Source organism: Calonectris borealis, chromosome 6 (assembly GCF_964195595.1).
Source record: "Calonectris borealis chromosome 6, bCalBor7.hap1.2, whole genome shotgun sequence".
NCBI classification, from domain to species: Eukaryota; Metazoa; Chordata; class Aves; order Procellariiformes; family Procellariidae; genus Calonectris; species Calonectris borealis.
In genome coordinates, this window is record NC_134317.1 from 35,180,873 (window position 1) to 35,207,911 (window position 27,039).

At 42.9% G+C, this 27,039-nt stretch overlaps 1 protein-coding gene across 2 annotated transcripts; it reads right to left on the reverse strand.

The window, feature by feature from the left end:
- Nucleotides 1–2,006: 2,006 nt before the first annotated feature.
- NAB1 (NGFI-A binding protein 1) lies at nucleotides 2,007–27,009 on the reverse strand. 2 transcript variants are annotated; one of them, XM_075153651.1, is made up of 8 exons: nucleotides 26,794–27,009; nucleotides 20,449–21,282; nucleotides 14,647–14,780; nucleotides 13,577–13,628; nucleotides 7,934–8,044; nucleotides 5,453–5,594; nucleotides 4,100–4,249; nucleotides 2,007–2,969 (listed from the first exon to the last, which is right to left on the reverse strand). In XM_075153651.1, exons 2-8 carry the CDS (start codon nucleotides 21,265–21,267, stop codon nucleotides 2,878–2,880), a joined length of 1,500 nt encoding a protein of 499 aa, XP_075009752.1. In that variant the 5' UTR covers nucleotides 21,268–21,282; nucleotides 26,794–27,009; the 3' UTR covers nucleotides 2,007–2,877. The 2 variants fall into 2 exon arrangements, with proteins under 2 accessions (XP_075009752.1, XP_075009751.1); XM_075153650.1 differs by having other exon boundaries at nucleotides 2,387–2,969; nucleotides 4,124–4,249; nucleotides 26,794–26,882.
- Nucleotides 27,010–27,039: the final 30 nt, after the last annotated feature.

Below are 27,039 nucleotides of genomic sequence, written 5' to 3' on the forward strand. Positions count from 1 at the left end.
GGCGGAGAGGGCATTAAGGCAGACTGCCCTGCTGCAGACCCTTCCCGGGTTTTAGTTCCTCCCTCTTTGCCTTGGCCCACTAAAGCCCCGCAGGCTGTGCGCAGAACAAGGCCACCCGTAAATGAGGATTCAACCACAAGAGCAGGAAAAGGCTTCCTCCAGCAAGAGCTGCAGTTCAAGCTACTCCCTCCTCCCTTATCCCCAGAAAATTAACATCTCCTTTTAGAAAACACAATTAAAAAAAAAAAAAAAAAAAAGAAGGAAAAACCCTGGGGAAACTAACGAGTTCTCACGGTGAATTTTATTTTGTAAGCAACAATATAAACATGTGAATAAGAACAGGTATCGTTTGCAGGGCTGGCCTTTGATCCAGACTACCCTGAATCTAGCAACCCTTCAAGAGTAGATGAGGACAAGCCTTCACCTGCGCCCCCAGAGGCTAGCCAAGTTGCAGTCCACCAAGACCTTTGTCATGGAAAGACCAATGCTTGAATATTTGCTATTCCCAAATATATGTGCAACCTCAGAATGTACCTCCCACCTCCCCCCCCAGGTTAAAAAAAAAAATCATACAGCTGCAAACCGGTAAAAAAAATTGCTTCCAGCTTATTGAGACTGAAATGGCCTGTTGGACTATAAACTGAAATATCATCCTAGAGATAACCAACTGGTCGTGACACAAAGTACTGTATTTACAACTCAAAAATATAACTGTTATATACTTTAATTTATAGCAAATTTAATACATTAGTGTTTACAAAATAAATTCTGGACTCAACTGAAACAGCGTGCTGCTTCGCAAGTTCTTTTTCCTTCCTCTCACTTTAATCGAAGAGACCAGCAAGCTTAAGAGCTTCTTCTGTGATCCACGCACAACTTTTGATCATGCCAGATGTTGAAAAAACCAGAACATTTCCTGCATCTCTAAAGTCTTGTTGCTTGGTACCTTCTACCACTCAAGCTGTACAGTTCAAACCTTAAGCTGTCCTTTAACAAGTTCCACACACGTCTCATGAAAGCTACTCAGATACTAACCAGGGCACTGGCTAACGTTACAAACTGGAGAAATATCTTATCCGTATTACTAGCTCACACAACAGGAAAGAGGAAATATAACTACACATTCAATCTCTTATTTCTAACAGCAAAGCTGCGAACTCCATTGCTTAAAGTAAGATACTTCAGTAAGTGAAACAGTACCATACAGTTCAAGAAACATTTTTTTAAAAAACAAACATTTTAATAGTATAAAAAGTTGTTTACTGGTGTTTCTACTATAAAGCTTTGTTCCACAAATCAAAAGTGATAAAATAATTAGATATGTTTACAGTGATAAGAGACTGCAGTGTAGACATTTCAGCTCACATTTTGCTGACCGTTTCAGCACAACACGGACTGTGACTGAACCGTTAATACACATCTATGACACAGAGCAAACTGCAGACATGAGGTGCACATCTGAATATGGAAGTTTACCCACTGGCACGGTAACTTACTTTCTTCAGCCCTCCCTTTCCCCTCCAGAACACGTTGTAGGCAAAAACTGTATTCAGAAACTGAGGCATATAACCATTGTGACTGCAGGAGAGCAACCCTTATCGAGGGAGTTGCGCAGAGGAAAAATGGATGCACACAAACACACCATGGTAATTCCAAAGTTATATGCCGACTATTTCTCCTTAGATAAAATGACATCTGCAAAAGTGAAAATGTACAAAAAATAAAAACTGTCAAATAAATAAAGAATACAGATGTTAATTAATCACATATATAAAGAAACGTATTGGCATACTGTATGCAGTATACGGTATATTCATAGAATTATGTGGGCTGGACAGCACTTAATAAGGAGTCACATCCTGAAGACATAACTCCTTGTCTCTCTCCTCCAAAAGATCTTATGGTTTCTGGATATCAAGTGCAACCTTTTACACCGATGCATAAATCCTGCATCATAGTTCATCTTTGCCACACCTAGGATGCCTTTTTTTTTTTTTTTTTTTTTTAAAGATCCACAGAGAAGTCCAGAAAGTTGTAATGGTCTGAATCACAATTTTTGCAGCCCTGTCCATGCTACTTGGTCTCTTGGGTTTCCTACCAAATGAGATTTTAGTAATTGTACAGCGTATCAAACCCTAGTTTTTCCCAACAAAATGGGAGCCAACCATATCGACTCTAACTGGCATTTTCTACACTCCTGAACTGTAGGTAGGTATTTATGCTATAAGTGTGTTACACAAAGGCTGCTGAAACCATTGCAAGTGATGTAACGATAGTTAAGTGTCAAGTACGTCCGCTATAATACAGAGTCAGGGTCTAGGTCTACCAAATGCTATATCCACGTAACATTTTAAACCATGAAATATTTTATGCATTTTCCTTTTTTCTACAAATATTGTTGCAAACTTGCTGTTAATTGTGTCACGAGGTTCGCATTCCTCATTCTCCAAGGATTTTTAATTCAAATGTTTAACAACCATATCTACGCTAGGTACACATAAGTAGACATTGAAATTTCAAGTAAAATGAACTGTAGCCACATCTACTGGACTCAATACACGTCCCGACATCTAGATTTACTTTGATAAGTTATACAAATACATAATACATTCTTAAATAATGAAGACGCACAATATTAATTTGTGAATCTTCCCACGTTATAAAACCACTTTTACAGGAATGTTTATCCACCTGTATTACTGTTTTAGTTTGCAGTGTCTCTTGCTTTCCTGTTTCCACAGATTACTGTACCAGTTCTTAGGCTTTGGCTATTGAAATCTCTTATTTGAATGAGGCAACACTGGTTATTAAGGCTGGTTTTTTTTCTCTTGTGAAGTTTCATTCTTTACTACGACACCATTTTCCAGAGCAGAATGACTATCTTGTGTCTTCAGGTTCTGTTTTTATGACCTTCCTTTCTATGTTGTTAAAAGCCGAATGAGGAAAATCCTTTAAAATACCAAGGCCTTCTGCATTAAGAAAGAAAGAGAAAAAAAAAAAGAAAGTTAAAAACACTGCCTGGAAACAAATATATTCTGTTGTTAATTCAAGAAAAAGGTCCGTGAACCATATGGATACTAACAGCTGAAGCAATAAATTCTGCCTCCTCCTACTGGGCTTTAACCCAGTAGTTAGAACCACCTCAGTTACATTGCAGTGATGACAGAATAATGACCACAGATTTACTTCAATTCTCTCCGGGAGCAGGGCTTAGTGGAGATGCACTCTTCACTTGCATTTTGCAAGAGAACTTTTGCAAAATCCCCAACTAGAAATTTCACTAAGTGAATTATCACTGGGATTGGGACAAACTGCAAAAAAGGTGAGCTAAGATTGCAATATACCAAAATGGAAGATGCAAGATTCTGCCCAGTCTTCAAAACAACTACTCTTGCATCTTGTCTTTCAAAGAACCTCTTTCCCATTGCATCTTCCAAACTCAGGTGGGATTTTATTGTTATTCCTAAAGTTGCGAGAGTCTCAGGAATTCCTGGCTTTGTCTCAGTGTGCCGAGTATTAAACTGAAACCACCCGTCTAGATTTCACAGAGGATCCTTGTTGCCTTCTATCAAACTTAGAATGAGTTTCTCCCAACGCCAGAGGTAAATGACAAGATTGCCGGGGAGCAGAAGTCAGTGAATAGGAAACCCAGTTCAAAAGACTTACTGCGTGATTTGGTTCACAGTACAGAAACAGTGCTAGGTCCTCATAAACCAGAATAAAAAGTCTTTTTATAAAAAGTCTGATTCCTTTATACAGAGTGAAGCCATGTTATAAGCATTACAATGACAGCAACGTAAGTATTTAACAGCAGTAGTTTGGGTCAATACCGCTCCCTGAGGACAGACACGTGCCAGAACTTGCTTGTCTGAACCTAGTTACTGCATCCTCTAAGCTTTTCCCAAATAATATTCGATCTGATTCTAGATTAGCAAGTAACATTTCTCTTGAAGTTTTGTCCAAGGCCTTGATTAAAAGGTTACACACAAAGCATGCCAGGCTGAGCTACTAGCTTCTTCACTCAGAGACATCATGTATTAGTACGTTCATCACAGGCTTTGTAAGAAATGGTGGGTAATTTGCAAGGGACAGCACTAACCCGAGGACTGGGACTTTGCCTCACCACTGGGGTAAAGCCGGATCAAATCACTGCACAGAGGTTTTCCAACATGCTGCTCTCCGTCAAGTGAAATGTGCTGCAACTGTCTACTTGGCAGATTTGACATTCGGAGGTTCAGCGGTCTTTCACCTGGAAGTTGTTCACAGTGAAACATTGATGCATTAAATGCAAAGCAATATTAAAAAACAGGTAGAGACTTAAAGACATCCTAATTCTATCAGCAAAAGCCCATCCTAAATTCCAGCTGCTCGGGGAAGATTCCTAGCAAAACAAGGCTTATGTAAATATGCTGCTTTGCAGACTATTCCACAGGCACGGCTAGAAAGGGACATTCAGCCATAACAAGAAAAAACAAAACAAAACAAAAAAAACCCCAAAACCAAACACCACCCTCTCTCTTATTCTGCTCAAAAAACCCTTTGAGATCCTCAAAATTCCCACTCCCACTGCACAATGGATAAGTGGTATAAAGAAGCTAGCACTATCAAGAAAAGCTGAATCCACACACCTAATTCTTCCTGTATACTTGTGTACCACATTGCTTGATGAATACAGACAAATGAAAACCTACGTTTTAGCGCTTACTTGTATTGATTCCCTTAGTTTCTCCCTCTACTGCTTCTCTTCCCACCCCCCACCCCCAAACAAACTAGCTCTTAAAAAACAGATACAAGAACTTCTGGTTGTATTTCTTGTGTTTATAACATTTTGTCTCATTTCACAACAATAAAAAAAGAAAACCAAACAGAAAGCACTCAAACAAAACAAACAGTCCTGAAATTAATTCAAGCTAAGGAATAGGCAGTTGGTAAATCAGATAACCACAAAACTGTAAGCTTTTTGAAGAATAACAAGCTACTAAGAATGTCATTAGAATCTGCTTAGTTCTAAGTAATTTACATAGCCAGCTCCTCAGGTTTTGTTCCTAGACTGCACAAACAGGTAAACAAAAAAGGGTACCAACTACATTATCTGCTTTACTTTCAATTTCCACAAAGCAAGAATACAAATGAAATGCAACATTCTGCCCTATTTTCAAAACTTAGGATAAAGCTACAGCCAAGTTCTGCCCTCAATAACAGTGGTGCACCCCACCTTCATCCCTCCCCACGTTATCCACAGGGAAAGTAGTTTGCCCAGATGGAGTAAGAGAGCAGAATCTGACTCTACATCTGATGGCGTTATTTAGACTGTAAGCACTTCAGGGCAGAGATCTTGTCTTGTCCATTCAGTGCTCAGTGTTCTATACTCGATAAATAACACCACTGACAAAGGTTGCACAATACCAAATGTATTTGCTGGCAGCAACGCCGTGCCTGGAAGCTACCATACCTTGTCCATCAGCATTATCTAATGACATGCCATTGGGGCTGTGCTCTTCGGAGTTTTGTCTGTAACACCCTGTGGAAAGACGTCTCTCTAATGCAGCCTGGTTGCAAAGAAACTCCATCTGTTTTGCCATCACCTTTTCCGACTGCAAATAAAGCAAAAAAATTTTCTCTCTATATACATACATATAGCAAGTCAAAACACAGGGAAAAAAAACAACATCAGATGATAAGACTAACAGCCTAGATAAAGGTTTTTGTTGACTCATATGTACAGATGTGTGCTTTACAGTTTCTTCAAAACTATCAAGCAAACAAAATATTTTTGCACCCATAAAGATTTTCATACTGTACATCTGAATCACTCAAGAATACTTAAAATGCAAGCTGCTGTAGTTCATCCATGCAGAAATGCAACGTTAAATTCTGTTCTTCGAAAACACACAAAAATCACTTTCTGCACTTTGGGACTACAGGTTACGTGAAGAGAATCTCAAGAAAAGCAAAAAAATAATGTCTTAATTATCCAGTTAGCTCTGTTCAAATATATGTCTTCACAAAGTACTCCAAGAGCAATGGCAACATCTGCTAAAAACTTATGCCAAGATTTTACCAGACATCTTGGAATCTTTATTTTAGGAAACAGCACTACACAAGCTTAAAAATCTGCCATTCTGAAAGTGTAGGATGACAGTATGTTTGTGGGGGATAAAGGTGTGAAATGTCTGTCTAGAAGAAGAACAAGACCTATACACCTCTAGAGAGTGAAACTAAACAATGCAGTGCAACGTGGGAGGAAATGGCGTCTGAATGTTTGTCATTGACTTTAATGCCAAGAGAATTCTAACTTTCAATATAATCTTGTTCTTGAGAATGTAAATAAGCATCTTGCAAAAATAAAAAGAAAATCACAAGTCAAGAAAGTTGATTTAGAAGAGCCACAATGAACCTAAGAACAGTAAGTGTACAAACTTGACATCTACAATTGATAGGAAAAAATTCACTTCTCTTTCAGGTAATGCCATAATTGTTTCAACTAGTACAGAGGCCTATTAATTACGGAGCACTTAACTTTTCTTGGGAGATGATGAAAGCCCTGACTTCCCACGAAAGTCCGCTTACTCAGCATAGTTCAATAATTTACAAATACAATGACAGCATAACAGACCAGCAAAATCTGAGCTTCTCCAGCACAGCGATGACCCTGACAGCAGGGTAATGACATGACCGGTATTTACTCACTCTGGCTTAGAGCTCATCAGGTTCTGCAGAGGAACACTGATAGCTCAAGCTTGGTCTTGGGAGGTAGGTAAAAAAAGAAACTATTTTCAAACAGTTTACTTTCAAGTGTGCTTTAACTTTGCTATTCTGTCACTCCTGTAACAACTTTTGAATGGTAAAATAATTTTTAAAAAGAATAAAATATTTCTCACTCATGCCATCTTTGTTGTTTAATTGGGATAAAACCAGAATTTTAAACTGCAATGACGCTTCTGATCACCATAGAAAAACCTGCAGAGTTGTAGATACCTGTAAGCTTAAAATAAATCTCTAGTCCATTGTTATGTAGCAGTGACCACTGAAAACTTTAAAGCCTATACAAGATGAAAATAAGCTTGCAAAAATCAAGTTCATTTAATTGTTATGTGACATCAGAACATGTAGCATAATTGCTTTTTGATGTATCACAATGACCAGATTTGTATGACTGTACACTACTTCGCAATAGAAGAAGGTAAAAGACAGGGTAACACACGTAGTCTCAGAAAACAGGAGTGTAACTCCTAAATGTAATCTTACGTGAAAATTCGGTGATTACATTTGCCCAAATCAGCTATACAAAATAAATTTGTTGCCACTTAGCATGAAATCCCTCCTTGGCAACAACTGGCAGTAGGAGATGTGTATTTTGCCTCAAGGCTGGGATACACTACAGAAAAGACAAAGAACGAATCGGAAACCTGTCTTCATTTATAAAACGCTTTCTGGATACTCGAACACACTGCACTTCCACCAGGCTAGATGTTATTTAGAAAGACAATTTATCCTCTCGGATCCAGAGGTTCACTATTTCCTAAATACATTGGCCCTTCTTCTTACAAGAAACGTCAGAACCGAGGACTCCAAGATCGCCTACTCTATTCCTCTAGACTCAGTAACTGGAACTTTCCATTTATAGCTAATAACGCAAGTAACACAGCACACGCTGTACCAGTAGTACCCTACTTGCTCCCAGGAGGCAATCATGTATTTTCAAGCCTACTACACTAGATCCTACCTCCTTGGAACTAACAAGGGTAAAGCTGTAGCACTGTGTCAGAACAGTTTCAGAAGGTAAACCCAAATTAAAGAGTGATGCAATCACAGCTAAGCTAGGTAGCCTTTGAAAATTGATGGTAATTACTTTAGTCATCACAACAATACATCAGAATCAATGTACAAAGACACGGCCCGTATTATTCACAGTGTAGTGTAGTTGGTTTACCTGGGAATTAAGAGCTGTTGAGTCTTCGTTCTTTCCTTTAGCCAAAGCAAGTGGCATTTTGTCTTGCTGATAGAGGGTCTGGACTGTGTCCTGGAAATCAGGATAACCATCCTATTGAGCATAAGAAGAAACCAAACACCAAGAGGGACATATTACTGATTTTTCTTTACCCTTTCTGTATACTCAAAAAAAAAAAAACCAACAAACAAACCACATCACATTCCTGAACTTCTGTGAAAATTCTGGCCTGCAATTTACACGTTCGTGCTATCCACTTCATTTAAGTTTGTGCATAAAACACACACAGGCCCTCTACAATAACTGCTATATATCTAAAATGGCGTACACAGACAATCATATCTCATCTCTCCCAGTTTCAGGTGAATCCAGACTACTGTTGTCACTGACATTAAACTAGTTTACATTCAGCCTCGCCAGGCAGATTTAGGCCTATGGTTCTGTCACTCGTTACATACAGCAGCTTTGGTGATTCTTAAGAAATCAAGTTTATATGCAGTCAAGAATAAGGCACAGCAGCTGGATATACTAACCTGAAGAAACTGAGCAAAGCCTCCTGAAATTCAATGTATTTCACACAGTACCTATACTAGTATCACAAAATGAAATATCACCATTTTAAAAGTAGGGTAGCAAAGACTTTATATACTATGGGAAATCATGATTCAATAATTCTTCTAGTCTCAAATGCTTATGACATGCAAATCTCTTTTGCAGCTTGCATATGTACCAATAAAGCAAATAAAGTTCCTGTGAAAGCCTGCCAGACTCCGTTAAAATAAATTAAACACCGAAGCAAAGGTTCAAGATGAGAAATTTACCCTGCTCGGCATTATAAAAGCAAAGCTCATGTAAAATAGAGGAACATCCAGAAATGTTTACAAAAGCACGGTATAGGTGACTGTTAAAATGTGAGAGGAAGCTAGAGATCTTAAGACAGATCCAAACCTGAAAACAGTGACATCTGTCACTGAGGATCCACAGACCCAGGTATCAAAAGCATGCCAAATTAGGTGTATTTTCCTTGTGGATTCTCGAGGCACATGCACGTAAATAATAACATTTTTGACAATAGCTGGACAAATGGGTTACAGCCCAAGAACAAGAAAAGCGATCTTTCAGAAAAACCACAGAGGAAGGACTACAAGGTCCATGCCGTTGGCAGACTGCCCACTGACCTGCAGAGCCGTGGCCAGACCCTCAGTGCAACGTAATGCCAATAAAGCTATTCTTTATGCCCAGGAAAAAAAAGAAAAAATATCTGTCTGAACACTGCATATTGCTTTTATCCACCCAACATACTCCCTCAGGGAAAAAGCAAACATGATAGGTATGCAAAATTTCCTAACCAGGTAAATTGCCACAAAACCTCATCCTCTAGAAACAAAGGCTTTGCAGCGCATTTCCAGGAGCGCTGACCATTTTCATAGTTAGACCTGAATTTGTTTGGGAGAGGAGAACGATTATGTGTAGGAAGATGAGAAACTGAATACACAAAAACATATCACTCAGGATCCTATTTTTGCCACAAAACAGGTAACACGGCTCTTTCTAACGTATCTGTGATCGCTTGCCAACATAAAACCAAAGGCTGCTTCCTAAAAGCGGGGCCGGCTGCCCGTTGCCGTGACTGTCACCCGTCAGTCACGCAGATAACTCTCGGACGAGGATGCACTTCTGGATCACCTTCCCGGAGCCCTCCTCCACCGCTGGCTGTTCTCCTCGCAGCCCCGTGGGTAAGGGCTGAGAAGGAGCAGGCTGGGCCAGGCGACAACCTGCTCCGTACCACGTTTGCCTGGTGGTTCCTCCTCCCTCTGCGGTCAGGAGGGCCTGCTGCGTGCAGTGCGGCATTTTTGTTTTGCCGTGCTGCTGCTCAGTTGTTTTTCAAGCGGCTTCGTGCAGCAGATGTTCTCAGTCCCACATGTGCTTTTCTGCTCCCTCTAATGACATTTTTCCTAGGCAAACAGTAGCTTCTACTGCTTTTGCTGTTTTTGTGAAAAACACAAATCCCACACTTCGACTGGTTTTTTCAACCTTCTCAGCAATGGTGGAGGTGGGCCTTTTCTCTCCTCTCCTCTCCCTCCACCCATACCAGCACCAAGGGAAGACGCTTCCTCACAGCCTCCGCTCAGGTCTTCCCGCCTGTGCCCCCCGACTCCCACCGAGCTTTGGGAAATTAGATTTTGCGAGCTCTCCCCACCCCTCTCATTCAGCTGAACGGAGACACTGACACACACACAATTATTCCTTTGTACCACAGACAGCAAGAATATTTTTAAAACTCTCTTTCTTTGCTCTCTTGGCTCTTCACACTGACTCTGAAGGGGAACCTCGTCAACCCCAAAACAAAGCAGCAGCAGCGATGAGCAGCCTCTCCCTCCGCGACTTCTGCGCGAGATACCTGTGACTTGTTTTGCTTTCTAAGCTGGTGCCACAACAGCTCATTGCTCTGAGCGGTGCTGGCACTGAGTCACAGAAGATGACAAAAACATGGGGTGCCCCCACCCCACAACACCTACGGAGGAGGGATCCTTGCTCTGCAGGAGGATGCGCTGTTTCCATTCTCCTGTCCCGCTCTTGTCCAGAGGACATTTAGGAACTACAACCCCTTTTTTATAATCTGCTTCCAAATCCCAATTCACTCCACTCCCTTCTTCATTCCCTCCTCACCTTTAGTCTGTCATTTGCCTGGAATTTTTTCCCTTCTCCTCTCTATGCTTCACTCCCACAGCTCGCCCACCCACTCTACGAATAAGAGGGGGAGAGCTCGCAGGGGAAGAGAAAGGCTTTTACAGGTAATTTGATGTAATTCATGGCATATTGTTTCTTTGTAATGCTTGTGTGAGTTTCGTATTCACGAAGAGGATAAATTTACAACGGTGGCTGTAACCTGGCAATGTTGCAGCTGGTACACACAGCTCTGCTAGCTCTGCTCAAGGATGACCTTCACCGTCTCTCTGGAGGTTTTTTTAAGTGTTATTATATTTCAGGAAATTAACTCATCTTTTTTTTTTTTAAGTAATCTTTTACACTATGCAAACAGGGTGTGAAGTCTTTCCAAATTCAAGCACTAGTATTTTAGACCATGCTTTGCGGAGACATTAATGACTAATAGGTAAAGGAATGGTGAATAATCACAATACAGAGTTCAGCCTTAAAACAGAAAGGCAAAATGACCTTTACAAAAAAAAAAAAAACCACACAAACAAAAAAAAGACAGAGCTAGTTACAACAACAAGAAAAAAAATCACCCATGTTCAGATCCTCTGCATGATAATGAGCTAATAAAGTTGTAATGCTTCAGTGTGGCTCTAAAAACAGGATGAGGAATTCTTATCCAGAACAGAAGGAAAAAAGCATTTGCTACCATTTTCATTTTTACCTCCACCTTTCTAAAAACAAAACAAAAAATCCCCAAACATACTACTGAAAAAAGGACCTTTTTTCTTTTTTGCAAAATGCAAGCCCCGAGAACCCAAAACCACATGTAAAAGTGATCTACTGTGTAATACTGCATCTTTTTTAAATTTCTTTGAAGAAAAGTCCATGTTTTACAGTGTGCCTCAGAATTATAATGCAGTGAGGTAATGGTTTACTCCTTAGAAGACTCCCAAACTTGTAAGGAAAAAGACATTTATGCTGGTAACAACCTTGGTCATTTCATAATTAATAATGCTATGCTATCAAATGAAAGATTGTTTCATTTAGTTTAATTTTCAATTTCTTATTTTGGAAATAAGTCCTATTTCTGAAATAGTAATTTGTACAGTTAGGACATGAAATTTTCACAAGCATTTTAAAATATGATTGGTAGTTTTAGATAAAAAGAAAACCAAGTAAACATCCTTTCTCAGAATTATTGAACTAAAAAGTGCCTAGAGAAAACAGGCCTTCCAGACTCTTAAGATTTCACCATGTAGAAAATAAGAGAACGCACATCCTCTAAGGCTGTCCAAATTTCCTGCTCTCCAAAAAACCTAAAGTTTCAGCCTGTATTTTTCAGGATTTTAATTTTACTTTTTCTTTCAATGAAGATCCTGTGGAAAAAAGCACCTCCCTTGCAGTGTGTCATTTTAGATACTTGCTCATCATCAATTATTACTGAATGAAGGAAAAACCTCCTAATGCTGAAATCTAATAGTCAGTGAAATACTACTTCAAGCAGAGGAGTGGCAGCTCCCCACCAGCTCTTACAAATTAGGACTAGACTGGACAAAAGCGGGGAGACTCAAGGAACCATCCTGCAACGCATTGGTCAAGGCAGATAATGGTGACGGTGGATAAAATCATTTAATGCGGCTTTTCCCTGCTCTTTTTTGTGGATCGAGGAACAAGCATTGGTCAAAGCAAATCCTAACACATGTAAATGACATTACTGACTTATCATCAAAGCTACCAGTAAATCCTCAATGCACATGCGTATTTTGTATTATATAAACTCAAACTACAACTGTACACAGACTGATGGAACTTAATAAATAAATAAAAAAAGATCAACTCCTCTATACCTATATCATAACTGCCTTTTCAGAACTAACTGCTCTCACTGGGGTTTGCTCACAGGAAAAGCCTTTGTACAGGTAACAAAGCATCGCACTACTAAAAAGATGAAAGCCTTACATTCAGTGCATCATTTATCGCAGAACGAGTTACACACGAGAAACGCATTCCAGAATATGCTGCAACTTTCCTTTACAATTAAAGAATATATCGTATATCTGTGTCACATAAAAATCTAGCTCAGGCCTAGCTTACATTCTAATGCACATTTAACCTACACTTTTTGGAGTAGACAGTACAATAAAAAACCCCACAACACTAAGGATGAGTTAGATACCCACGTAACAGTGAAACAGTAATATTTTTTTTTTTAATTAAAAGTGACTTTTTAACAGGCTTCAAATTTACTTTCCAGCAGCGATAACTGAAGAAAAAGGTAAAATACATATATGTTGCTCCTGCACTCCTAACAAGAAACTCCCAGCATCTCCCTAAGCAGTATCTTCAGCAGGTGCATACATTAGCCATGTATACATGCGCTTTTTACACAAAACTAATTACAAAAAACTGTAAATTAATATCTACAGGCACAGCCATTTGTGTTGACATATACAGCTTTTAGTTAGCTTTTGACTATTCAATATGATCAGTTTTCTAATTTATAGCATAGTCAGAGATGGCTAGCATTCCGCCATCAATCCTTATCCAGAACTCTGGATTCTGGACATGATCAAAAGCTGACTCAAGTGAATTAAGCAAACCCCACCTCACACTGTCTTAAAAGCGGGAGGCCTTATGGGAAGACATTTCCTATAGCGCTTGAGCTTATTCCACCACAGGAAGTCAGTCAGACCCATTCCTGCCCCTCCTACTCACTCAGAGTGCAAAACACTGAGAGTAACTTTACCATTAAGCAAATCCTACTCTTTACCCCTGCTCCTACAGGTTTCTCCATCAAACATTTACATTTGCAGAGACAGTGGTGACGTTCTCCGTCTCTCTCTCTCACGCCCATTAACTGTCTGCCAAATGTTTTTCTGACAAATTTCCTTAAGACAGATCCCTTTGAACCAGAAGTGAATTTTAGCATGCATAGGACAAAATACAGGAGTCACAATACTGTACCTCTATCTTGATTCTCTTTGGTGACAGCTCATCCCTTTCTCCACATTTAGATCTGGAAGAAAGGATACATACACTATCAGTAAACAGCACATTAACCCTGACCATCAGAAATAATAATGAAAAAAAAAGTCAAGGAAAAAAAATAAATCAGGCAAGAACAAGGGAGATGCACAGAAATAGTCTCCAATTCGCTTGGACTTGGCAGTAAATATCACTCAAGTATAAAGGAATACAAGCTCCTTGTGTTGTTTTCCAAAGTGTCAGGAGACTCCTGCACTCTTCTTCCGAACAGAAAGGAAAGCTACCTGAGCACAGAGAATTACAAAAATGCCTTTGGCACTGCTTACCCAGAATGGATGTATATTCACATCAATCACTATGGAAGAAAGAGGAGCAAAGGAAAACCATAAAAAGCTCCTAGAAGTGTAGGAAAATGTATTTTGAAAGGATATTGCACTACACGAGGGAGTTAACATTTAAAAGCAAGATACAGAAAGTATTAAGACTTTCAATCATATTTATTGATACTAAAGTTTTAATTGTATTTAAAAGCTGTTAAGCCTTTGTTACTGTTTCATAACAGCAGTTCATTTAACAGAACAGTAACAACTGGAATTAGGACTCAGCTTCAGTTCCTTTAAAGCAAGTTTGTAAGCCACTCCCTATGACCTTATCTTTTTCGTTCCCTGGAAACTAACAAGCCAAATCTGTATACGGGGGAAAAAAATCATTGATACATTAAGCAGCTTTGGCTACTCTGCCTATTTACATTAACCTTGAAATACACAAATGCCTCAAATACTTGAAATGCCAGCCTCTCAGATGCCTCAAACATGCACTATCATCGCAAAATGTGGAAAACTAGAGAGCAAATAAAAAGGTAATTCAAGACAGCTAAATCTTAGCAGTTTGAAAGCTTCACGACTTAAATAGCATTTTCCTACCTTCCTCAGAAGAGCACTTTGCTAGCTAAAGAGCAAGAAGAAAGTGTCTCTAGTCTTCAAAAGAAATACTATCAGACTGATTAGTTCCCTGAAAGTAAAGGTCCTTTGAGTTAATTAAAACCTTACTTGGTGGTCCTGTAAGTATACTTGTACGTAACTTCTCGAGAGATTTGCCGAGCTAGCGCGAAGAGTTCATCTCTTCTGGTCAACAACGCGTTATCTTTTACACACAGCTGAGCGGCTGCTTCATTAACTGTTAGCTGGAAATTAAACACAAAAACAGGGATTCATGATTTTGCATACTTTCACCCATTGTGCTTGTAAAAGTACCTGTTCTTCTGAAATAATAAAAAATTTCAATTGCAAGTAAAATTACCTATAATTGTATATTAAACTCTGGAGGGTTTCTTCAGTTTATTTATACCCTTACTAAGCCAGATAAGCCTCTGGGAAGAAAAAAGATATAAATGTAGTTGGTACATTTAATGTCCTTTAAAGTAAAATGTTATTGTAAGACTCTCTCAATGTGCACTGCTTCTGCCTCATCCCAGCATTAATTAAATCTCAGTATAAAACAGTAGCTCTGAACGTTCACAGTGTTTGGCTCCCAAAGCCTGGTTTACAGGGAATACTATTTTTATAAATGCAATATGCCCAGGACTTGGGGAAAAAAAGAAAAAAAAAAAAAACACCACCCTGACAGTGTGGGTACAGATGGCTTTCCCTGGTGAATACAGCAAAAATTCTGTAGAAGGTGATGGTTTAAGAAACGATTAAACTTTTTTTAGCTATGTTTCTCACCCTTGTCTTTGTGAAGACTATCTTCAGACATGAATCAAATGTAACTTGTTTCAAGGATGTTTTCCTGAGCCTGCTGGGACACATTTCCAGTGCCTCTGCTGCTGGCAAGAGTTTCATTAAGGGGTGGGGGGGGGGCAGCGGGAGGGAAAGCCTTAAGTTAAGGCTCAAAATGGTTTCGCAATACCCTTCAGAAGCCTATAGGAAGTGATGATACTGCCATGAATTATCCCAGCTTAACAATACTGCTGTCTGAAAAGCCTCTGGTCAACAGTACGGACAAACAATAAAATTATTAACGCCACAAGAGACACAAACTGAGATGCTGGAGAGGAGCCTCCCTGCTCATTCCACAGTAAGCAGGGGTTGAAGGGACATTTTCACTTCTTCCTCAGCTGAAGAACAGCCAGCACTTGTAACGAGGCGTAACAGCAAGAGGCCAACAGAATACTACAGGTGTTTTTTCCAAGGCGCCCACAACCCTTCTACTCTCTTATTTCTAGAAATTAAGCTGCTTTGAATGGGCTTGGCTTCTCACAACGAGCACAGCTGCTTTGCTGCTACTGTCAACAGTATGTTCTGCGTCTGTCTCAGGCTAGTGAATATTACAAAGCAGCTAGGTTTTCCGCAGCAGCGTCAGCATATTCATGACGGATTGAGATGTGCCATCCCCGACCCTTGATCTGGCAGCGCAACGAAGAGCCGCAGTTCAGCGCACAGGGTGATGGGGCCGAGGACAGGCAGGACCGCACACGTGTGACCTCGGACACCGAAAACGCTGCTCGTACAAGCAGCGCTTTGCAGGGGAGCGGACATAAGGTGAAGGTGAGGACAGACCAGCAGGTCTGCAGTTCAGCGGTGTCTCTTGGGAGAGGGCTAAGGAGCCCGCTCCTTTTCCCCGCTGCCTACCACACCGCAGAACGTTACTGGAGAATTAAACCACGGAGCCCGGCAACTCACCCGAAACACCGCACGCTCCATCCCCGAAGGATGGAAGCTGTCATGAGACAGGAACAACACACAACCATGCTGTCCTTCGCCGCAGTGCTTGATGTCATCCAAATTAGAAAAAAAATGTATTTTGCCTAATGCGATGCTTGTTTTCCAAGGCGGTTGAAAAAACAAAAACATGTATCAGAAGAGCTGAGATTCTCCCAGCGGCCTGTGCCCATGCAGTATTTCTAGTAAAACCTCACACAGAACTGCTGTTCCTATATTTCATAAGAATTTTTTCCCGTGTTTAGCATAAAAGCCTCTGATCCGAGTAGGGCATTGCCTGCAATACCTGAATGCTAATCAGAGTGCAAACATGTCTTTAACAGGCTAACTAGATATGTTGCCTGATCCTTTAGTCTCTCTACAGACAAAAAAAAATCTCACAGAGATCAGATGTACAACGGTGGGAAGTTTAGGTTTAATCTGTGAAACATCTCTAGGTTACTATGTTCCTATAATACAATGTACTAAAATAACAAACTATTACCCCTTAGACAGGAACAGTTGTTCTACAATGTCTATCTTTTCAGAAAAAATACAGGGGAAAAGAAAAAGTTACAAAAATAAAAGAATAATACAACACTGATGAAAAGAATTACATCCAAGGCAGGCTTTAATTTCTGTAACAGTGATAGCTATTACTTTGCCGAGGATGAATAATATGGCTAATGCTTACAAAATAATTCGAGGTGGCTTTTATCCCTCAATAAAGTGTTGAAAGGTTGCAAAGAGCTGAAATGACTGAAAATGCTTTAGGTAGTTGTAGGCACATGCTGTTTATCCTAATATATGAGAAAAGACAAATGTTTGTTTGTTTGTTTTTCCTGGTTTCTTCTTTCAGGTCACATCCAGACTTACTGAATTGAAGTGCATCATGGCTTCCTGCCTTTTCAGGAGGCTAGTACTGCAGATAGAAAGTGTTGCGTGCCTAAAAATAAAGATTCTGTTTGCTGGAAGCCTTAATGATATGGAGCAACACGTAACCCTCTACGGAGAGCGATGGGTATATTCCCATCTGATGGGGTTCATAGATTCCCCCACTAAAAAAACACATAATTAAATACCAAGCCCTACCGTTTTGGTGAGTCAGCAAGAGAAAAGGAAGAGACCGAGCTAGACAAAATGTATTACTTGCATTTCTTATTCCTGTTTCTCACACTATTAAACAGGATTTTTTTTGGTTTTACAGGTACCTAGGCAAGCACTGAAATATTAACACGCAAATTACAAATCTGACTCAAACACGCACGGGTCACCGAGTTCAAGGGCATGCCTCATACTCATCCCTCCTCCAGTACAACTTCAAACATAAAGGGCTCTCCGTGCTTGAAAAGCTGTGTAATACCGAGACAATGGAATGGATTAAGGACAGTATGTTTATTAGTTTTGGAACATCTTTGAAAGATTCTGCATCAGATTTTATGCTAGATCAGTGCCTTACGCAGATAATCCTACCAATAGCACACACTTCCAAACCAGCTCAGTGTCTACAGCTCTCATTGGCCTCTAATGGCTGCTCGAGCCCTCTGAGACACTCCAGTGTTCATACCGAAACAGAGAATATTCTAATTCACCGCTAATAATTCCATCAAGTTTGAGTTTCATTTGCATGCAACTCCACTCTGCTTGAGGAGCCAGAGATACCCTGATCTTTACATCAAGAAGCTAACCACTACTTAAGCTTTTTAAATTCATAGTGAAGTTTATTCAGCTGTTCATTGCCAGCTGCAAGGAGAAACCTTGAACTGCGAGGCAGAGTGACAGCCTTGGAATGTATTAACACGTGCAGAAACACAGTCTCTGGACAAGCAGAAACTTACCTCCCTGGTTGTTTAAGGTCCTTCCTTCTGAGCAGCAAATCGTTTAAGCCATCAAAAACAAAAATCCATTGAAGTTGAATTTACAAAAGACAAACTCTGGTTTAGCAGATTTTAAACAAAAAAATGGTCCCGTTGCTACTATTTGTATATTTTCTGCTTTAAAGTGGAAATGCAGAGAAAACTGTTCAAGACAAAACTTTGTGAAATCCGGCCTCTTTAAGCAAACAGTAAACCAGTTATGAGCAAATTCTTCTTGCTTGCATGTGTGCAGTTCCCATCAAGTTCAGCGAGGCCCCACATGCGTAAGTGAGGCATAAGTCAACCACATACTCCTTTGATCTTGTGCCCTTAATCATAATAGCGATAGAAATATTTCCTAAAGCCAAACCATGCTCTCATTCCATTTTTAAACATGGTTCTACAATGATATAGTAAAGAACTGTAGTGCAGTACTAAAAAAAATTAACAGGGCAGAGCAGTTGTCCTTTCTTCCAGTTCTTTGCGACCCTGCTGCTTCGAACTACCACCCCACTGTTCACTCCTCCAGCTTCGCAGAGCCACCCCTGAGCCTACCACACACCTGACAAGAGCTGCCCCCGGCGCCCACCTCCCATTACACTGCCGGATGCCAGGAAATTATCCCACAAGAAATCTGCCCAGATTTCAGAGTATTTTCCACAGCCGCTACCCCAGAGAGAGACTGCAAAAGTGCACAGCTGCACACGTTGTACACCTTGACTTCCTCCATCCTCAGGTGGAGAGAACCCCCTTTCTCCGAATCCTGACTCTGCAGCGACGTACACAGGACATCTACACAATTAATCCTTTCAAATTCTGCCTCCATCTCATACGCAACTTGTTCTGTTACGGGAGGTCAGGGGAGTAAGAGGAGATCGGTTCTTGCACACTGGATGAATTCATAGATTATAAGTGTTCAACATAAAGCCACAAAGCACGTAAGTGAAAGCTGCACAGCTAAAACTGTGTGGTAGAAATGTGGCTGACTGCTGACAAGTTCCCTTGGAAGCGTCTCCCCAGTCTGCAATAAAAGCCCTAGTGAAGTCACTGCTGGTGATGTGCAATTGCCTTATAAATGTAAATACGTAAACAAAAATGTAAAGAAATATGCCTTGTTTCCTTCTGCCCTTCTACTCAGAAGCATAAAGAGATCCTAGTCTTACGCTATGGATCACACACCTACAAAACTTCTTCTTGAAACGAAAAAAGGCTAAAGCCAGTACAGTTTTTTTGGCACTCCTGTAACATAAACATCGCCTTTCCTTTTGGGAGCTAAGCCTTACATGCCAAATTTTAAATCCAACTGAGATTTTGCAATCACTGTTAACTGTGAAAATGCTGATGCAGCATTCATATCAACAGCGTTTTGGCACTGCTTTGAATTAATGTTTGTTCTCCTCTTGTACTGTATTTTGGCACTAGGGAACTATTCCCCACACAGACACACCTATTGCGTTACAACATATGCAGTGTGAGCCTCAAGAATGCCAGAAGAGAAGCGAAGGAGGCCTGCGTGGACTTTTAAGGACAGGGGGGGAACAGATGCTACGCAGGTATTAAAGGACAAACCTTCAGATTACAGCCACCCACCAATACTAGAGACGGTCCTCTCCCTTCCTCCTCACATAGTCTGCACTTCGCTTGACCAGATGAAGACCGCTGTGCCCAAAAAACCCCACAGGTTGTATCATTAAGCTTCATCCCAATTCAAACACAAAAAATCCCACCCCACTGGGTTTAGAGACCTCATCAGCAGAATCCTTTTTACCTCGAGGGCACAAGCTACAGAGCAGGGTCTCAAGGTGAGAGAAGACAGCAGAGGGTAGTAACCAAGTCAGGTGATCCTGTTGCCAGACACAAGCAATTTTAGTTACTAAACTTCCAAACAACCAGTCTACTCTCAAAGCTGCAAGGGAATATCACAACAGGACTGCTTTAAAAATGTGCCGAATGCCTAGAATCCCAAGGGCCACGCTCAGTGCAATATACTGGTTTGCTATTTCAGTGGCAAACTGTTTAAACTCTCTGTCCAACCGGCCACACCAGTGACCGAGCAGTCTGATGACACCAAGTTGAAGTCATCAGTGCACGCATGCACACACCCACCCAAGAAAAGGAGCTTCTACTGCACCCGAGATTTCTATCCCAGGGCAGGACTGCCTACGGCTCCTGTAAGACACACAACTCTCGTCCCCCAGAGAGAAGTGCCCGTACAAAAAAGTGTACCCTGCGAACGGCATCTCATAGAAGGTGTAGGAATAGGGGAGGAAGCCCACTGTCGCTCAAGGTATTTTACCTCGTGGAGGGTGAGATGCTTGCCATCCTTTCTTTTCGAGTCAAATCTGCCATATATTGCACTGTACTTCCTGATCTCCTCCTCTTTGTGAGGGTCCTCGTCACTCATCTCAAAGATGTGACCAATCATCTTTGCCAGTTTCTTATTTGTTTTCAGTAACTCCTTGACTTCATTCGAGTCACTTTTGGGCAGGGAGGGAACCATACGTTCTACGCATTCAGCAACTGACAGAGCGGCAGCGGCATCCAGGGTCTCACTGTTTTCCTTTGGTGAAGCTGGAGAGCCAAGGTCAGCCGGGGAAAGACTATGCTCGCTCTCTGTGGTGTGGTGTCCTTGCCAGAGTCTCGGTTCGCTGCCGCTCTGCAGCGATAAGTTCCCCACCACATCGGATTTGCTTGCGCCCACGCTTTGCACGCACGTCGTGGCAGCACATTTTGGAATCTTCAGGTGAGGCTCTCTGGTGCTGCTATTCCTTTCGTAACTGCTGCAGGATATCCCCAGCCACGCAGGAGACCCTTCCGGCAGCTTATATATTGGAATGCTGCTGACCGGTAAGGAGGTGAGAGGCTGGTTAAAAAGACCAGGGTTTGTGACCCAGTCCCTCAAAGCCTTCTGCAGCCTTCGGACATGAAGCGGCTTGCTGGCCATGCCTACGAGAGCCATTATCTCCAAAAACTCCTCTTCACCTGCTTCACAGAGCTGCTGGACATCATCGCCACCCTGCTGAATGAAGGCATCGAAGTAGAATAAGAGATTTGCTTTTTGTAGTATTCGATACAGCTGCAATTCCCCAAGGGTTCTGGGTAGAGCTGACGCCATCACGGATGACAGAACCTGCAAACAGTAAGAACGGAGAGAAGATGAGCACCAGAACGCCGACGTCCAGATGCATTCCCCCCACCGCCCATCCTTCCCTAAGGCTGTCAACTCAGAGGACAGGATTTCTTTCTCTCATTATAAGAGCATGTTATGGAAATGAAAAAAGGGGCGATGGCTCTATTTTTTGACAGTCAACTGAATGGAAACATTTGTGAAAAAATAAATCAGCGGATAGTTGCGATGCACCTACAAAAGATGATTCAAACATGAAGCCAGCTTGTTTTCAGCATTCCCACTTCATGTTTGTTCCCAAGAATGTAATTCAATATTGCTCACTGCTTCTACTTGACTCTCTTTTATATCTTCAGACCAAAATGATCACAAAACACTCCGAAGAATTACTGAATACTTGATCCCCTGAAGAAAAAAAGCTCATCAGTTTCGATTCTCCTTAATTCTCAAATCATTTCCCCCCCATAGCAGTGTGGAGGACTGTAAAAGGAAAGCAAAGAAGAAAAGTGCTTCACAGAACCCCAGAGGATTAGTGAAGCTGGATCAGTAAAAGGGTGTTTCAGAACCAAGTACTTCTACAGTTTTCCCCATTTCACATAAAAAGGATCTAACGCCTCTGCTGATCTTAATTACGGCAGCAACATCTGCAGACAAAGCAAAAATACTGATGGATTCCAACACATATAGCTTAAAAACGTTATTTTTAATTCACCTGCCCGTTCCATTCGCTAACAGGCCTGCATGTCATTGATACTTAAGACATGAAATACCATTCAGCAATACAGCAACCGCGCTCTAAGGGCTCCCAACAGACAAACTGCAGCAGTACTCTACCCTTACGGCTGCAGAAAAACCATTTGCACAAGTTTCAACTTCATAAAACCCGTTATCCACAGTTATCCTGCAAATAATAAACTCTTCAGAGAATTCTAAGATCTCACACACACACCTCTTCACTCTAAGATGGCTTTCACAACTACAAGCAGATAATTTCCAGTATTACTGTATTAAGCTAAACCACCCATCAATAAGGTCTAAAGCATGTAATTTATAGTTGGTTGGGAAAGTAACAGACCTAAAACATGGAGCTGGTCTGCTAACATTACTCTGGCTCTACTGTCACATTGCACTTTAAAAAACTCACAGTAGTAACCTAAAAATCAGCACTTACAGAACGATTTGCACACACTGAGGGGAAACTATTTTAATAACATGCAATTCCCCCGCCCCCCAAAAACTCTGATGCAAGAATATATGTATGCTTTGGGGCATTGGGAGACTGGTAATCAAAAGTAAAACCATGGCAGAAATTATTTTTACAACATGCACTTTTGCATATTGTTTTTTTTACAATATGCCCTTTTTCTTCAGCAGCTCAAAGTAAATGTATAGATGTAACAAACGGAACTCAACTTCTACCTAGGAGGCATCTGAAAGATCAGGCTTTTGCTACAAAACTTTGATTGAACTCTACTGGACAAAAATAAAATTAGGAGGCCAACAGAAACTTTACAAAAATGTATGTGGCAGCAACAGGATACCTACAATCTCTTCAGGAAGAAAAGCCCTGGTGAAAACAAAAAATACAAAAAACCAAAACCACCAGCCGCACACATCGTTCTTTGTACGCTGGTATTTGTAAAACAGAATGGACAGCAATAGCTGGTTAGATCTGAGCAGCCACCTCAAGGAGCTGCTGGTGAGCTCAAGAGCTAATAAACTGCACACTTTGGAACCCAGGGTGAAACTGGTAATGTTTAAGAGCGACGTATTTTAGAAATACAGCTTAGCCTTCAAAAATAATGGTTAACTGCGGACAAACAATTAAGTACTGTCTACACTCAAAGATGTGAGCAGCAACAAGGAAAATGAGGAAAATCACTTAAGGTAATCCTTTAAACTGTACATAATTCAGTATTTTGAAAATTGTCATTACTTCACAGAAGTTCTTAGAAAAATCCTCCCATTCCATACAAATACTGACAAAACAAACAAAACCAACAGCTTATGGTTCGGTGGCATTTCAGTAAACCGTTCCTACTCTCCCATTTCAAATGTTGTTGACTTTCTACCATCAATACCACAAATTGACTTATATAACTGTTACAAGAATACCCGTTTGCTCTGAAAGTCATCCATCTTAGCACAAAATCTACATAAATCTACATAAGTGGACTTTGCGCTGAGAGCTAAATTGAATCCTGGGAGGACGGTGGCAGTGAAATTACACACAGCCCAAGAGCTCCAGGCAAGGCATGGAGCTCATTTTTCCAGCCCACAGGCTGGAAGAGCAGCAACAGTCCACGAGCAGCCTTTACCTAGAGGCTTCTAATCAACAAATCTCCTCATGACAGGTAAAGCTTGATTAATATGTACTATGGAGGCGTCAGTAGCAAGTCCACAGTTCAGACTGCGTTGAGATTTGCGTTTAAAGCAAGACTGAAATCCCTTTGTTTTGTACTTTAAAGACCAATTCTGGTTTCCAGATTCAGTACAGTAACTCCTGAGAGCGCCACGCAAATTTTCCATTTAAGATTGCTACCAGTTTCTGCAGAGAAGACATTTTCAAACACTCCTCCTTTTGACCTCTTTTCTCCTCTCATTAAACTGAGTTCCTTCTGCACTCACCTCAGCGACATCCCAAGCATTTCTAAACTTCTACAAGGGGAAGGCTCCCTCCCCTTTCCGAGACAGCCTCACCACACCGCCAGCTACGCTGTTTTTCCAGACATTACCCATCCGCTCCACGGTTCAGCTCAGCTCAGCCTACAAAGCCAGGAAAGCAGGTAAGCTAGTCGACCTGGAGGAGCAAGAGGAGGCTTAGGAGGAGGACAAGCAACAAACAAGGTTTGCTGAGAAAGCAGAGCAGCACTGTTGGAATCGGAAGAGACCGTTAACCCAAAGGACACACGGCACTGCCACTGCAGCCTGGCTCTGCTTACCTATCCGGCTTCGGCAAAGCCTTAGCGCACCCACTCAGGTCTCAGTGCCACACATCTTTCGGGTGACCTTTAAACTGCATCTCAGAGATGTAAAGTACTGGTTTCCACCACTGTTGTTCTCATTTCTTAGTGCAGCCGCGACTGTGCTTTTGGGGCAAAGGGTGAGCATGAGAAGAGGTTACGCAACGAGAAGACACGGGGCGAGCTCACAGCCAGGAGACTTGTGTATGCTCCTCACCAGGGAGAGCACCTTGGGTAAAACCCTGGGGCACCGCGCGCGTTCCCCCTCTTCCACAGCCTGCTCGATAAGTCTTAGGCTTTCTAATCTGTGATCCCAAACAAAGCTGGTTCAGGATAACAGCCTGGTAATGTCCTCTGGCAAACCCTCAGAAGCTAACCAGAACGATCTGCTGCCTTAGGAGCAAGCAAGTAGATCTTCTGAGGTATGGCCAACTGCAAACCCTTTTACGGCACAAGGCGGGAACACAAAACTGGCATGGGAAGGTCTGCAGGAATAAACGCAGCGATGGCAGTTCAGCTGCGACTTCTCCCCCTTCTTTGCTCATCGTCCATACCAGGAAGGAGTGTGGGAACACACAGGGAAGAGCAGCTGTCTTTTACATTTTTTACATATAGAACAAACACAGAAGCTAGGAAATTCCCCGTAACAGAAAAAGCTGTTTAATAAAACGCATGCAAGGTTGCATACTGTTACAGCCACGGAAAAGCCAGGAAATCACAAGTCAGATTTTCACTCAGCTTTTGCAACCCACAACCATGCATTCTCATTTTCCACATTACCTCATTCACATCCACAGCCTATCACCCCATACGCCATGCCCTCCTCTCCAAACGCTGGATGTCACCTTAACTCTGACCACAAACATAACTCCTAGGAAAAAGGAAAACAAAAACCACAGAGGCACCACACAGCACTACTAAATATTTGTAAACAATCAGTGCAGGAATCACAACCTATTCCTGCAACCGGCTCCCTCTATCAAGACAACCGGCGGTGGCAGCAGCCCAGCTCAACATCTTTAACCACGGGAAACACCCGCTTCTTCCCATTCTGCCTGGTCCGAGTTCAAAGCTGCGCATTTCCCGGAGGAGGCAGGAAGACAGGCGGCTGCAGTAAGGAGGTGGTGGATGTGGGTGAAGTATTGGGAGAAGGAAAACTCAGGAGTTGTGGGACGTAAGCACAGGGCAAGGACTTCACTAGCAGTTTTCCTGCTTTTTAAGGTTGCACTAGAAGTAAGAGCAATTGAGCAACCCTACCTGATTTTTAGAGATTTTTTATTTCAGGTGAATTATATTTGAGCTGTCACCAATTAAATTAGGAATACGCAAAAGGAGAAAGTGCGAAACATCACATTCCCGTATTTTAGGCAAAAGTGATTATTTCATAATATATCTTGATCACTTTGGGCGTTTTGAAAAGTCTCTGAAGACAAACCGGATTTGGATGTGAGATCGGGCTGCTTTGCATATTCATTACATTTTTGCAGCGTTTCCAAAGGACTTTTAGCAGAAGAAAATTACATGTAGCTGCAGAAGCAAGACTTAGCAAATTAAATAGTCTTGTCTAGCTCCGAGATGTGCCAAAATACAACCTATTAAGTGAGTTTCACATTCAAATACAGATGCGTATCTCGCTGCAACTACTAAGAAACTTGAAACGTGCAAAAAAAACCGCGTAAGGCTAAAAAACGAAAAGCCCAAATACTTCACGATTCCCACCCGCTCGGTCCCACCCGAGCCCGGCCCGGGGAGGGTTACCTACCGCCCCGGCATGCCAGCCGGGACCCGGCCGCCGCCGGCCCCGGGCAGGCCGCGGAAGGGAGCCGACGCGAGGGAACCCGACACAGCGGGCGCGGGGCGGGGGGCTGCGGTCCCGACACGCCGCCGACACCAAGTTCGCAGCCGCCGACCCGCTGACAGGAACACCCCTGAGCCGGGGCCCGGCACCCCGCGGGAGGCGGGGGCCGCCCGCGGGAAGCCTCCCCGGGGGCCGCTTCTCCCTCAGGGTTACACCGAGGAGCGCGGGTGCCCGGGCGGCGGACAGGCGGGGCGGTCTCCCCCCGCACCGGCCCAACCCGGCCGGCGGCGCCTGGAGCCACCGGGCCCGGACAACCCGTCACGTCCCAGCAGCGGCCGCGGGCCGGGAGGAGGGGGTGAACCACTGCGCTGCGGACGGCAGGGGGGGAGCGGCCGCGGAGGGGCACGGCACTACCATGCCGGGGGAGGGGGGGCGGCCGGTACCACAGCGCCGCCCCCCCCCCCGGTACCCCCGCGCAGGGCCGGCAACCCGCCGCCGGGGCACCGCCCCCGCCCGTCCCGTCCCGCCCGTCCCGTCCCGCCCCGCCGCCCCCGCCCCGCGGCCCCCCCGCGGCAGCAGACACGGCAGGGACGTTTCTGTACTTTCCGCCCACTCTCCCGTCCCCCCCGCGCCGGATTTCTCCGGGAATCACCCACGCACGACCCGCCCGCTCCTTCCGGCCGTCCCCCGCGGGGCCGGGAGCGGGCTGCCCCAGCCCCCCGAGCCCGCGCCCCCCGGCCGTCCCGCACGTACTCTGCAGTAGGCTGCCGCCGCCGCCGCCGGCTGCCCGGGGCTTCCCTCGATGCCGTCCCGGCGCCGCAGACTCAGCCCCGCCGAAGTTCCTGCCAGCGCCCCCCCCGCCTGCGCGCCGCCGGCCCAGGCTCCTCCTTTCCCATCGACGGGGCGGGTGGGCGAGCCGGTCCCCGCCACCGCCTCGCTGCCGCCGGGGGGCCGCGCGGCCGCCCCGCCGCCCCGCGCACCTCGCCTCGTCGCGGCCGC